The sequence below is a fragment of the Athene noctua genome, chromosome 14, assembly GCF_965140245.1.
Source record: "Athene noctua chromosome 14, bAthNoc1.hap1.1, whole genome shotgun sequence".
Taxonomy (NCBI): domain Eukaryota; kingdom Metazoa; phylum Chordata; class Aves; order Strigiformes; family Strigidae; genus Athene; species Athene noctua.
The window spans coordinates 11928485-11943695 of NC_134050.1; the positions used below are offsets into that span (position 1 = coordinate 11928485).

A 15211-nucleotide genomic window follows, 5' to 3' on the forward strand; every position below is an offset into this window, starting at 1 on the left:
CAGAAAGGAAAAACCTCATTCATATTTAGTATGTAACTGTTCAGACTCTGCCCCCACAGCTGCGCAGCTGGCCGTGAGCTTGGCTTTGAGGGACGTACACATTCTCTACAGGGAGCTGAAAAGGGGCCAAGGGAAACAGAGGACTTGTGAAAGAAAATGAAGAGAGCCTCACCACATTGAGGAACTAGCTTTCTGCAAGTTATCTGCGTGAAACATTCCCTCTGGGCAGCCCATCTACACTCAGCACGAACAGGGCGCTCAGATGTGCAGGGTCTGCACAGGCAGGAGCGATGCCAATGGTGCTCCCAGCACCCCACCCAGGCACGCTCACGGCCCCGGCGCCAGCTGCCGAGCCAGCTGCTGTCTTCTGCCCTCAGCAAGGGAAACCACACAATTCCCAGGAAAGCTCCTAAACAAAATCTCCTTCACCTTTTCAAAACATATGCGCTTAAGCTACGAGTAGCCCAAAGAATGGGCAGTTTAGTCTGGTGAACACCAAATGCAGCTTGTACTTATTCATCTCAAAATTGTTCTGTCAACAACTTGTTCCTCCAAGCCTTATCTGCAAGTTCATCCTCCACTACCACCACCAAAGTTCACTGGCTTGTTGGGTGCAGACTCATAAAAGCCTTGATATGATCTGTCCTGAGCATTCAAAGTTCATGATTCTATTTGGGAGCTTTTGCTCAAGAGCTCTTCCGGCCATCAGAGAGAAATCCATAATTACATTGGAGTAAGCAAAGCAAAGTTTATTACTATAATCACAACCAAAGCTACTGTCTGTCAAGCCATTACTTATGCCAATTAACCAAAGCTGTTAAAAACAGCTTTTTACAGAAAATAACATCAATATAGAATACTCCAAGTAAGGGCAAATAAGCTTTTCTTTGTTTTTAAATGCAGTTCAGCTCACAACAATCTCCAAGTCCTTTTCCCATCCTTCTTAAAAGTAAGGAGTAAAAAGTTACATACCACTGATGGCACTCAGCGCTTCGATCCCACTTCTGTAAGGCAACTTCTATCTCTTCTTTCCCTGCAAATAAGTGGTCAGAGAGAAGAAATTCAGCCACTTTCTCTCTTAACGTCCTTCTCTGAGGCTCTTTGAGTACAATAATAGAATGCCATAACAGTCATATATTTGTTCATTTTATAATACATTTGGCTTGAAAATGTCCCATAAATAATTTCATGCTCTGGCAGTGATACAGAACATCCAAGGCCACTCAAAGAGATCACACAGACTTTTAGTACAGTAGCAAATTGTGTTGACCTGTCAACATGGTTTCACTCATTCGAAAGCACTGTTATCTCTAATGAAAACATCTTCCACACTGTGTTAAGAAAAATTTGAGCTTTCAGGGGTTTTGTTCTGATGAGTTTCACAGCCTCAGACTGAGGACCCTCCCCACCTCCCCCTCTCTCCTCCAAGAACCTGCAGTCTCAAAAAGCTGAAAACCGAGTGCCCATTGAAGGCTAAAAAGACTATCAAAAAACGCCCTTAAAATGTCATGTTTTAAATGGCTACACTGATTTCCAGAAAAGAATAATTATATTAGATAGTTGTAGTATTAACTAACTATATTTAGTTATGTGCATAATAAACAGGACACATTATTTAGAATAGTATCTTTTGTTGCACATCTTAACTGTAACAAAGATGATATTTTTGTTATATTCTGACCCACAGCCTTGCAAACCACACTCGAGCTAATGAAGTACAATGAGGGAATGAAACTAAACTGATTCCTCTAAGTAAACAGACATTTAAAAATATGTTTCTTTTTTATATCTACATGTGTTAGCAACACAAAAAATTAAATGCGTTACAGCAAAAACTTTTTGTCTTAATACCACACAGGATATGGATGATGTTTGCGAAACAAACTTTTACATCTTCAACCAGCCCTTGGTCTATTTACACTATCTTCCAGAAAGCAAGATTTTTAAACACATACCACCCCAGCACTGCTAGCTACTCACCTAAAAAACAGATTGCAAGATTAAACAAACAATCCACCCCATGGTTTGCAAGTGTAGGATTTGTAAACCTGAGGTGTCATGTCAGCTTTGCCCAGCCCCTTCCCTGGCCCAACACACACAATCCTCACCGTCAGACGCGTACGATCGCTTCTCATCTGCGTCTTCCGTGATGTCACACATATCGCTGTGTGCTCGGGCCAGGCGCCAAAGAAAGTCTTTCTGGTCCGCATACTGCAGCAAAAACATAAATGTTACATATCAGAACCCATTCTGCCATTGACAAAGAGCATGAGAAAGAAAAAAATCAAGTGGGCGCATATAGTGGAAGTGACACAGACTTCTTTTTCAAACCTTGAAAGGCCCCAACTCTACACAAACAGAAGCAGAACCACAGAAGAGCAAAGTAGATGGCCAGGTTTATAATTAAGCTGACAGTGCTACACCACTGGTACGGGTCTAATTGCTACTGCCTTCTAAAAAGGAATGCCTCCACCAGGGTCAGTTCTTCAGCAGTCTCTAACCTCAAAACACTGGGGAAAAATAAACCCTAAACCTCACCACTTCATTAAAATTCACAAACTGAATTTTACTTCTTTCATGGTTCAGTCTGCATTCAGTTTCACATCCTGCCTCATTCTTAAACCCAGGACAGTACTGTAGGTGTACTGCTAAATTCGAAGCAGCTGCCTTCGGACAAACTCACTAAATTTGAAGCAGATTATGTTCTGACAAACTCAGACTTATTTTAAAAAAAAAAAAAAGTAGAAAATTGAAACACAACCACCTAACAGTTTCGTTTCTTTTGTGATAGTATTGTAAATAAAAGAAACTGGAAGAATCACCAGAAAGAAGGATGCAAAAGAATCTCAGAACCCAACAGGCCTGTCACTTCTTCCTGGTGGAAAGGAAAAACACCAATCTACTTGAAATTAGAACCGATCAAGTTAGCTGTTATTTCTTTCCTTCTGTTCCTCCCAGAAATACAGGACCCAAAAAAATGTTTCGCTCTTTAAAAGGCTGGTAACCCAAAACATTGGCTTTGTTGGCTACACAGCACTTCTCTAAACCCCAACAGAGGCTGCGGGTGCAACTGCAGCGGGTCCCAGCAGGACACAACACCGACAGCCAGACACATGTCAGCGCTGGGTGCAGCCACTGCCTGGGGCCAGAGATACAAGGTAATGTGTGTGTATATATATATATATATATTATCACCATATATATACATACGCTGTTATCTGCGGCACAGAGTAAAACCATCACTGCCCCTTGCCACGGTCCCACACCCCAATGGCAGCGCCAACGCTCACCGAATCAGGGGACCAATTCACACCCCTGATACGGTATAAAAACCCCCACATTCTTGAAGGCAGCAAAACACCTGCACCATCCAGGTTTTTAATCTCATTAACTAACTCACTCCTAAGCTATTGCCTAACCCTTCTGTTTGAATACACAACTTATTTCATAAACACAGGTGCACCAGGCAGCCCTTGGAAAGACCAAATTTCCTGACTATAGATCGAGCCATTACCTATGTAATGAGGTAATCGCTCCCAAAACCTTTGCTGAGTTTACTGTATACACACACTACTGGTACTTTACACATGTACAGTGCGTTCACCCAAAGTGATGACATGATGAGGCACAGAATTCCAAGACAGAAAGCGACTGGGAACTGGCTGCTGCTGTGGCCTCAAGAGTTTTGGCGTCCAGCCTGCTCCCAGGCTGCTCCTGAGGAAGGGGGCCACTGGAAACTGGGGGCCACTGGAGGCTGGCCCAGTTGCTGTGTAGGACCCAGACTCTAAGATATGCAATTTCCTCTTTCCCAGCTACTTAGCTGAAAACACAAATCACTGCTGGAAAATATAAAAAAGCAACCTTTACCGCCAGTTTATTATTCAGCAGCAGCTGGAATCCCTCTCTCTTCTCCTGCTCATCTCCGTCGTGCAAACGGTCAGCCTGCTGCAGTAGCTGACCCAGTCCTTCCTCCAGTGAGGAATCTAACATTAAATGTGTTTCATCCTCGTTGACGAGATCCAGGGAATCCCGCCGCACAGTTCTCACTGTTTCACAGCTCACTTCATCCTCCCCTTCTTCGCTCTCTCTCTCGGACTCCCGGTCGTAATCAGACTCAGCGTTGGCTGTGGTGTACCTTTAAGGAAAAATAAACAACCAACACAAAATTAGTTTGAGGAGATGCTGTACAGCCTGTAACACTTTTATACATACTGTACAGAAAAAATAACTCTTCCCAACAGAGGAAGAGGATTATCTTATTTTATCCTGGAGAATACTGTACAGTCCCAGTGTCTCAACACAGCAATTGTTATTTCTCATGTATTATACAGAGTCTCAAAAAGCTGAAGAAAAGCCCCCCAAAAGTTAAGTACAACCCAGTCACAAGCATCCACAACACTGTAGCAGCTTCTCTTAGGCCTTCTAACTTCAGTGTAAGAGAATTAAACAACTAAAACAGAGCCAGGACAATTCAGTTAAATGTATGGATTATAAAAGAGAATTTCAACAAAAAATCCAACACACTCATCCATGTGGAAAATATAACCTGAGGTTTTTAGCCTGTTCCAGGAAATTTCAGACACAATGACTGTTTTGGCAGTATCTAGTATCTCCATCATCTTGTCTGAGCACTAAATACGAAACAGCTTGTTCACACTGATACGTGGAAAGGTGCAAACCAGTGGGAGAGCGACCAGAACTATTTCACATCAGCAAGAAGTCCAGCACGGAGACAGCAGACGAGTCACAAAAAGACACCAGATGTACAAAAACCCAGGCAATGATTAGCTGCTAAATTAGTCAAATGAACCAGGATAAAGCTCAGATCAAAGTTGCAGAAAATGGCTAAAATTAAGCTCCTCAAAGTCATATACAGGCACCTAAGCTGGAAATTTAAACCAGCATTATATATTGACTGATACCATTGCAGGGGGGTGACTACTTACACTAATTTATTTTCAAAGACAAGCCTCTATTTGTCCCCCTCACATTTATCTGCAAGCTCTTAACTGAAAAACAAGCGCAAGTCAACCAGTAATTTAAGGATGTGCACTTTTCTATTCAGGTTGTGTTGGTTTATGTGAATAGAAAGCTCTCCTCCTGAAGCAAACTGCTTCAAACCCCTTCAATGCTTAATTCTAGGGGATGTTTGTAATTGTTACCCAATTAAGCTCTGCCCAAGTCAACTTTACAGGTTCTGCAAGAATTAAAAGTCATTGCAGTCTGCAGGCACCCAGTAACTACAGCTGCATTCCCCTTTGTCCTGGCTGAATTCCTCCTCCAAGGGAGAGCCTGGCGCTGCATGTGAAGCTGACTTTGTATGGAGACAAAGATATGTGACCAAAGTCCATATCGGAAAAAAGCAGTTACAGTAATTTGGCCACACATAGATAACAAGACATGTTTGGTTATCAAAGCTTCAATTTTCTGAGAAGCATCAATAATGTTCAAGTGTTTCCCTCTCTGGTAGAGGGTAAACAAACACCCTCACTCACCACAGCCTCCCACCCTCACTGTAAATTTCAAAATGCACCACTTTGTACTGAAACGTTTTAAGACAAGAACTAAAGAGTCAGCCTTATCTCTGCAAAGCCAGGAAAGCAAGTACTACAAGATGACATGCTAGAGATGACATAGGCAGCACTAAACTAATGGATAATGCAGCAACATGGAGGTAGGTGATGCTGGCACAGCTCCAACTGAGATTAAAAACTTCATTTATTGGTATTTTCTTAAGATTAATTATATTATTAATTCTCTAGACTACCTCATTTTCCATACTCAAACAGAAACTCCTAAAATTCTCTTACTTCCTGTCCTAAGCTACTATGCAGCACAGTTGTGGGCTACACAGCTGTGACAGTCTCACTACACTACAACATTTTACTGACACCTGCAAAGATTTCAGTGCTTCGGCTGAAAAACACTTTCCACGCCGATGGCTCCTGAAACACAATATAATCTTTAAAAACAGACAGCAATGGATGGCTCCTATACACTCTTTTTCTCCACCACAAAAATGTGTTTTCTCCAAGATGCTGCCAGTTTAAAAAGACAAGTAACACTGTATATAACTTCATAAACTCAGTTTTCAGAAAGATTAAGGGATTTAGATGTTATCAGCCTGTTCTCTCAAGTTTATAATGATGGAAAAGTTCTTAAATGCTTTAGGATGTTGAGGCCTCTGGCTAGAAGATATCCTGAATGAAAATGAAAACATGCATCTGGAACACAAAAGCACATGAAAAGGGGAGGCAAAGAAGCCCAAAAGCCCAACGAAGTGCCAAAGCAATATAGAGAAAAATGAAGCAGCCCAAGACCTCTGGGCTCCTGAAAGCTTGTGATGATTTTTGTAAATTGTATATGAAATCAGAGAAGATGCTTATGTCCATGTGGTTTACGAAATAAAGCTGAAATGTGAGCTCCTCTTTCTGAATGTCATTAAAAGATCACAACTGCCAGAAATGAATATGCCACTGAAAAGTATCTGTTGAGAACAGTCTCATTCTTCCTCCCAGTGGCTGCTAAAAGGCTTGAATATTCTTTTCCAAAATTTACATTTCCTACTCCGATCTTCTATTAGAAAATTTTAGTATTTACATCTCTAAAAGACAATACTACACACTAAAGGCAGATGGTCCTGAATAGACTAATATTATACCTATTTGTATATGACAAATACCAGAGTGAGAATTTTTTTTTTTTTTTAAATCAGATGAGAGCTGCTTTTCCACTAGTTCTCCACAATGGTCATTAAACCTAATTACAGATTTTAAACAAAATGTAGGAACTCCTCCAACCATCACTGGGTTCCCAAGAAAGTAATGAGGCTTTGCAGTAAAACAGATCCCTGCTCCACAGCTCCCTTGAGGCCCCCTACAGAGAAGGCTGCTCTGAACCTTAGAATTGTTGTTGCCCTCTGTTGTGACTTGAGATTTTCTCAGGATCAGATGACACCTAGGCCTGGTATCTGTTGAAAAAGACCACCATTTTCAGCACGCTTTACAAAACGCATCAGCACCCTGATGATTCAGTGCATCTGTTATTATCTAGATAGCAAGGTCTTATCTTCAAAACTATATAGTTTTAAAATTTGTTCTGCAGCCTTGTTACCTATGACACCATCGTGAATCACTTGCTCCCTAATTTTGCTTTCATACGAACACCCACTCCAGAGGAACGAAGCAGTTCTATAACCTGAATGAGATCACAGCTGCTCTTTCCTGCTTCACCAATTCCAGCTCCTAAAGATAAAGCACTAACACCATGGGGTTTTATGGCAGTCACAAAGCCCGTTTTCCCGCGGATCCGTCTCCTTTGTTCTAGGAGGCAGCTGCAGTAACGCCTGCCCTGTCCCCTGATTACAAACTCGTGCTACCAAGTGTCAGTTCGCACCAGCTGACTCATCATTAAACTGCTAACGAACAGCATGTCATGTCCATGTTCTGCCTGCTCTGCTCTCAGTGCTGTAATCAACTTATCTCTTTAAATTACATTTCAACTTCTCCGGGAAAAGATATATGGGCAGTGCTGCATGTTTTAGAACACTTACACACCTCAAAAGCTACAGAATTCATCCTATTAAGTCACAAAAGAGCGTTTCAACAGAAAGGCAGCAGTCACATGTATGCAATAGACCTCGTTAGCTACCTAATGTGGCACTACTTGCATCTGTATTGTAATTTTACCAATGTTCTTGAACTACCTGGTACTTTTCACCTGTTTTTAGACTATAAGAATGTAAGCAACACAACTGATCAGCGTGACGCATTGAGAAAAATCTATAAGAAATATCCTAGCTGAAGACATTTTAATTAATTGGAATATATTTAACTTTCTCGAGTGTATGGAAATTTTCTGTATAAGCTTTCTCAGTCAAGTCTCGTGATTTCTACTTCCCTTCTTTCTGCAAGGTTCCCTAGCCAAATCATTGCTTAACAAAACCCCCTCAAAAAGTAGGGTTTCTTTCTCCCCTTTCTCTGAAAGTTGGAATTGTTGCACTTCTCTCAATCTGGCCCTGGCAGTAGTAAAGTTACTGTAATAAAAGCAAATAAAACAGGACAGACACCTCGTGGGGAACATCCCTGCCTTTACGTTAAACTGCTCAGACATAAGTAGCTGGGCACCAAGGCTGCTGAAAGCTAGCTCTATCCTGGTGCTCTGCTTACCCTCCTTCACTTTCACCATCATCCGTATTAGCTGCTCCTGAGCTGGCTGTGAAATAAATTGAACTGGAGCCTGTGGAATCACTTCTTTCTCTAGGAAACGGGAACCGCCTCCGGCGAGTTACCTTCTGGGTTTCTTCCAGATGGGACCTTTGAGGAAGGCAAAAAGAGCAACAAATAAACGTTTGATAATGAAACGTCTGCTACTTCAGCTCCCTTCTCCTCTCTAGCAGATTCTATCCAATTTGCTTTATATCCAAAGAATTCACAAGGGGACTTACTCTTGCCTACACCAACATCCCGCTACTACACAGTGAATCCCACATTCTGGAGCTAAAGCAAGTGTGACCATGGTCTTGGTCAATATACAGCCTATATAGAATCCACACACAAAGGGGTGATGCTATCACATGCATTCCTCCAATTTCCTCAATGAACAGAGACAAAGAAATCCTGAAACACCTTGCAGATATAGGACCTTTTACTCTGTAAGAAAAAAAAACCAACTCTGGCTAAATATACAACTTTTGTTACATTAATCTCACTGGAGATCAAGACATGATGCCAGTAGCAACTAGACAGACACTCTTCCACTTTGGGATTTTAAATTTAACATCCTCAATCATGGCTGTTTTACCATGCTATGGAGTGAATACATGCAACAGTAGAGGAAGACAGAAAGGGGCAGGGCGATACCTGACTTCACCAACAATTTCCACAGCCAAGTGCTGCAGGCTGTTTCGGAGCTCCTCCACTTCTTTCCTGAGCTCTGCAATGTTTCTCAGCACAATGTCGAGGCGCTCCAGCACATCCCCCTGCTCATCTCGCACAAGGAGAGGTGTGTGCACAGCACCATCTCCCGCCGCCACAGGAACCAGCGCTCTGGGCACGGCTTAAGAAAACAAGGGGGTAGAAGAAGTTTGTTAGAGGCAAATAGGAAAGGATTCCACATGGGCAGTCTTTGTACAATTTTGTTTTCAGATGATGCAGGACATGAGGCTTGGCTTCATCTCAAGCATGACTGGCCTGAGGTTTTGGTTTACTGCTCCCGTCTCTGACAGCAGCATCTAGCCACACTTAACAGATCTGCAACAGCAATTAGGGGTGAACAAAGCTCTTTTAATTGTACGTCTATAAAAACCCTCTTGTAATTTTTTTTTAAGAGCAAAATCCATACTGAATATGACAAAGACTACTGTAGATGAAGAAACTGCTGTGTTTTTTTTAAAGTCCTTACTGCAAATTAATTTAATTCCTATTCTCCACACTTCTGTACTAACATCACACTGAAAAACTACGCTCTGCTTCTCTCCTGAATTGAAGCAACTCAGGAGGCCATCAGCCAGGAAAGCAACTAGCTTACAAGAGAACATGTGCTCTTTGAATGAACAATGACAATGGAAGCTAGTTTTAGCCAAAAAATAGCTATTCTTTAAAAAAAAAAAAAAAAACAACAAAAACCCCAACCCTCTGTTCTCATTCAAGGAAAAAAAAAACAACTCAGAGACAGCAGACTTTACAGAGCATTTCATGCATTAAAATGTGTCATTGCCTTCTACTGAGTATCTAGAACATTATCAGCATGTCTGACCCTTGTCTCCTTGTAGATACAGCACAATCAGCCAGCATGTGAGAACAAATTTATATCTGTGGATTTTAAATATGTTTTCTTGAAAGCTCATAAATATTACAAATAAATATATTACCAGTTAAGTCAACTATTTGACAAGGAATGCTCTTTTTATATTAACAATAAAAAAAGAGAATCACTCTCAGAAGAGCAGCCAGACTTGCAGAAACGAAGGGCTTATCTTCCAGGGCACCATGTCTAGACTGGGATAAAAATCTAAGAAAGCAGTACTGCAATCTTTTCCCTTCTCTTGACTCTCAGGAATTACGCTGTTTGCTTTGCTGCTTTCTCGAGAAGAGGCTGTACAGCCCCTCAGGGTTGTTTTCAAGCTCCTGCTCTACTCCAGCAGCGCCTGTTCCTGCTTCTGTTGTCAGCAGAGGCAGATACCCCCGACCTCCCCACTTCTGCTCAGGACCTGCTGTTTCAGGGTGAAGTCCCACAAACTGGACAAACTCCTGCTAAGACACATGGTCAGCAACTGGGGGCAGACACCTTTATTATAGCAATAAAAGCCATGTGGGTCTCTGCTCTTTTCTTATATTACAGTGCTTGTACAGTATATGCTACATGCAGTGTAGTGGGGACATAGTAAGGTGCAAGTATCTAAAACCTGGTTCTGCAACGTCACAGATTAAAACACTGGTCACAGACTGCTCCTGCCCCAACAAGCCTCCAGATACCCCAGTGGAGATATCCGAGTAAAAGTTCTTCCCTCAAAATAATTATACTTTTCGATCTAGCCTGTGGCACCACACATATTACCGAAGGGAAACACCGGGCACGGTGCCTGCTTGGCCCTCGGTGCTGCCGGGTTCATCCTAAAACCCGAGCAACCGCTGCGCGCAAACGCAGCTTCGCTTTCTGTTCCTGCAGTTTTTCGCAGATGTGGATAAGTAAAAGCAAGCTCAGGTTTCCGAAAAGTTTTTAAAAGTTCAACACTTCAGCCCCACCGGAGTCCGGTAGCGAGTGGGAAAACTTAAAGCTTTGAAATGACTCTTAAAAAAACACGCCGCGAAGGCGAGTCTAGCCCAGGGCAGGCGCCACCCGGCCCCGCCAGCTGCAGGCACCTTTCCCACCGGTTTTAAAGGGAGGTGGGAGCACACGGCAGCGCTCGCTAACCCGGACAGGCGGCCCGCGCCCAGGGCCCGCGCCCGGCGGGGAGAGCCTGCCCCGGCTGGTTCCCCCCCGGCCCCGCTACCGGCAGCCCGTCGCTCCGGGCCGGGGGCGGTCAGGGCCGAGCCGCAGCGCCCTCCGCCCCGCTGCCCTGCCCGGCCCCGCGCTCCTACCCTGGCTCCGGCGCCCCGCGGCCTCCGCCCGCCGCCCGCCGCGCCGCCGCCGCAGCACCCACAGCAGCCCCAGGCCGGCGCCAGCCCCAGCGCCCAGCGCCAGCCCCAGGGCCAGCGCCAGCCGCCCGGGCCCGGGCCGCGCCATGGCCGCCCCCGGCGGGAGCCCCGCCGTCCGCCTGCGGCCCGCCCGGCGCACGGGGGTGACGCAAGAGGGGGGCAACCTATGGCGCGGCGCCACGTCATCGCCGCGCGACGGAGGGACGGCGCGGGGCGGGACCCGGCGGACGTCAGCCAGGGCGCCAGGGCGCCACCTGCAGCTGCAGCTGTACCTACACCCGTACCTGAGCCTGTACCTGTACCTACACCCGTACCTGAACCTATACCTGTACCTACACCTGAACCTGTACCTGTACCTACACCTGAACCTGTACCTGTACCTACACCCGTACCTGAACCTGTACCTGTGCCTACACCTGTACCTGTACCTACACCCATACCTGTGCCTACACCTCTACCTGAACCTACACCTGTACCTGTACCTGAACCTACAGCCGTACCTGAGCCTGTACCTGTGCCTACACCTGTACCTGAACCTACACCTGTACCTGTACCTACACCTGTACCTGAACCTACACCTGCACCTGAGCCAGTACCTGCACCTACACCTATACATGCACTTGAACCGACACCTGTACCTGAACCTAAACCTGTATCTGTACCTACACCTGTATCCAAATTTACACCTGCACCTGTACCTGTACCTACACCTGTACCTGAACCTACACCTGTACCTACACCCACATTACACCTGAACCTGCACCTATAAATGTATCTGCACCTACACCTGTACCTGCACCTACACATGCACATGAACCTATACCTACACTTGCACCTACACCTAAACCTGCACCTGTACCTATACCTGCACCTACACTTGCATCTGCCCCACACTACTCCAGTCCCTACAGCTCCACACCCAGCACCGCAACACAACCACGAGTCTTACACCACGGCCTCATTAACCACCACTGCAGCCCCACCGCCCCACAAAACCATCCCAGTCCCCCTGCACCAGCACAGCGGCTGTCACCCCCACACTGGCACAGTGTGGATGTGGCAACGTGGTTCCGCCTGGTGCTGATACCGTGGGGTGTTGGACCTTTGTTCAAGTGGTGTTGGGACAAACACCACAGCAGCCGCTGACTCCTCACCCGCCGTCACCCTGTGACTCACCATCCTCTCCGACTGACGAGGGACAGACGCAGGGACACGGCTGTGGTGGCAAACCCTTGATGGGGATGCGGAGGGAACAGTCTGAATTGTGTGGTGCGGTTGTGACATACAGCCCTGCCGCTCCAGGCAGCACAAACTCCTGCTCGCACGGATATTAAAGATGGTATCAGAGCAACCCCCTGCCCCCACCTTGCTGTCACGCTTTAATGAAAGTAATAAACCCAAGCTTTTTGAACAAAATAATTTCCGGAAAAATAGGTGCTTTGCTCTCTCCCTTTAACCCCTTTATACTGGCAGAAAACAGCCGCGCGCTGGTGGGTAGGTGGATCTGAAATCCCCGTTGGATGTGATGTTCCAGTTTTTGCCCCGAAGCGTGCCAGCCCCACAAACGAGCCCCCACATTGTGCCGGTGTTTTTGTTATTGTCATCAAACCGCTGTGCAGCAGCAGCCGGGATCGCTGACGAGGGCAGCGCGGGAACGATGCCCCTCCCCATTTCATCATGAATTCTGTTTGCTGGGGCTGTAGGCGGGGGGTAAATGGTAAACCACTGGTGAAGTTGCGGGTTGGGGAAGGATGGAGCTCGTCAGCAGCCATGAACAATGTAAATTCTGAAATCCTCCTGTGTCCCAGAGCATCCGCCATCAGCACGGGAACATGGTGGGGCCCCAGGCAAAACAAACACACTTATAGAGTGATTTAATTTATTTTATTTTCTCTAAGTGCTTTACTTTTCCTAAACCAACCTCGTGACTCAGTTTTACACAGACACTTTGGGCCTCTTTGCTGCTGCAGCAGATGTGCGGGGTGAGGTGCTAAGGCCAGTGATGTGTGGCCTCATGTCTGATGCACGAACCAAAGCTCCTCAAGAACCAAACAGGCACTGCAGCATTTTTTTTATCTTCAGCTTTATGGGGGAAAGTCTTTTATTTCTCCCATGTAGCATCAGAATGTGGTCTGAAAATCACTGCTTCCCCATAAAAACGAGACCACGACTTCATCGTGGAGCAGGATCAAGGCCAACAAAGGCGCAATGCTGCGGGTCAGCAACATCTTGAGTCGTTGGGGACACTACTGGGAGGGAAGGCAATGACTTTTATACACATGGAGTTGTCATTTAGTGTGATACCCTTGGAATATCCACCCTTGTAACATGGCGAGGGCTGCTCATCCCCCAAGCAGAGGTGCCCGCAGGCGGCTTGGCCCATCAGCCAGCGAGCTCCATGATGGAAACATGTCCCCAAGGATGCTGCCCTGTGCCAGAGTGGCTGCAGCACCACGATAGATGGGGGGCACGTCCCAACCGCCCACTCGGCTGGCTGGGGATTTGACAAACACACCAAAAAAAGGAAAGCCTGAAGCTGCTGAGTGATGTAGCAGGGGTGGAAAAGGGTTAATTTAGTGAGAGAACCAGTCACAGGACTTGTCATTGTCACAGGACTTGAATTTCTCTGTTCTATAGTAAACACAGTGACTGTGTGGGGCAGTTATATTTCTGGTGTGATCCCCCAAACCTGTGGTTTGTAAGAAATTGCTGGTACCGGGATTATTGAAACTAGAAATGTCCTTTTCTGGAACAGCCAAAGGAAAACTAGTGATTCCTTTAACACTCTCTACAGTGGATTCATTACTAGCTAAAAAGATGGATTAAGCATATTCTCTTGTTGCTGTGTCCCAAGCACAGAGCTTCTCAGCAGCAGCCACAGATAACGAACTCATCACCATTTAATCAGCTTTAGAATCCAACCTTCTGGGGATCTGTCCCTACAACCAGACACAGCCATCAGCACTTTGCTTGTCTTGCACAAAGCCATTCGCCTTCAAGAAGCAAACTCACACCTCAGGTTCTAGGGATGCTCATCCTAAGGGGCTGCTCTCCATCCAATTAGTAATATTCTGGGCAGGAAACTTAATTGGGTGCTGCAGAAAGAGGGTGATAATTAGAAAAGTCCGCTGCTGTCAGAAGAGGAAAATTAAAGATTTTCATGTGCCACTTGCTGCACGTGAGCGTGGGTGACAGGGTGATGATTTCTGGCAGAGCCAAACAGCCTTTCGCTTTCTTTTATCTGAATTACTGGGAGACTCTGAGCCGGCAGCTCCCACTGGCCCCTGTTTCTGTCTGCGGCCAGCGAGGGCTGGAAGCAGACTGGTCGGAGCCAGTGCCAAAGGGTAATAAGTTGCTCTCAGATGATGGATGGTACCACTGAGATATAGTGCACTGAATTTTATAGCTTGCTCTCACGCCACTGCAGGGCTCAGTGCTCGGGCTGGCCCCTGGGTTTCAGTATCTCATCAGGAAATTCAATACTGAAATATTGTGTGCAGGCTCTGTTTTCATTTTCCTCTCTCACTTTTTTTCTCCTCCAAGGAGTGGTGTATGAGCCAGACTGACTAGTGAGAGCGAGCACTGGGCAGGCTGCCAGGCAGAGAGAACCCTGGCCATTTTTTCTTTAATTTGTGGATAGATCGAAGGGTCTGGGTTATTTCATATCTGTCTTATTTTCTGTGGCCAGCGGGACAGTAACCGTGGGACCACACTTGAAGCAGAGACCACCTGGTCAAGGTCCAAAGGGGTTGTGGATTTTGGGAGTCCTGTTGAAATCACACATGACGCAGGCGAAATGTGCAGGAGGCAGTGCTTCCCTTTCATTAATTGGGCAACAGAGGCAGTGCCATGTTCGTTTGTCCCACTAGAAGGCAAACACAGGTTTACACTGGAAAATAAAAGTTTTGAGTAAACATTTGCCCTGTTCTGGCAGCGAGGAGTTTGGGAAAAGCCTCCTTAGGACAGAAAAGATGTAAATGAGCCAACGTTTAACCTATGGAGTGAGATATCCCACATACAGCTCGAAATCAATATATTGGGATATCTGGGGCATGTTTTAGGAAGATGATACC

The 15211-nt window shown here is 45.6% G+C and overlaps 1 protein-coding gene across 1 annotated transcript in view; it reads right to left on the reverse strand.

Moving 5' to 3' along the window:
• The window catches only part of RMDN3 (regulator of microtubule dynamics 3), a 38632-nt gene extending 27406 nt beyond the window's left edge, over positions 1 to 11226 (reverse strand). Inside the window, exons 1-6 of the mRNA XM_074918287.1 lie at positions 11040 to 11226; positions 8862 to 9060; positions 8169 to 8315; positions 3868 to 4135; positions 2109 to 2211; positions 973 to 1033 (exon numbers count right to left, since the gene is read on the reverse strand). Coding sequence (XP_074774388.1) covers positions 973 to 1033; positions 2109 to 2211; positions 3868 to 4135; positions 8169 to 8315; positions 8862 to 9060; positions 11040 to 11226 — 965 coding nt within the window. The remainder of the gene's footprint in view (positions 1 to 972; positions 1034 to 2108; positions 2212 to 3867; positions 4136 to 8168; positions 8316 to 8861; positions 9061 to 11039) is intronic.
• Positions 11227 to 15211: the final 3985 nt, after the last annotated feature.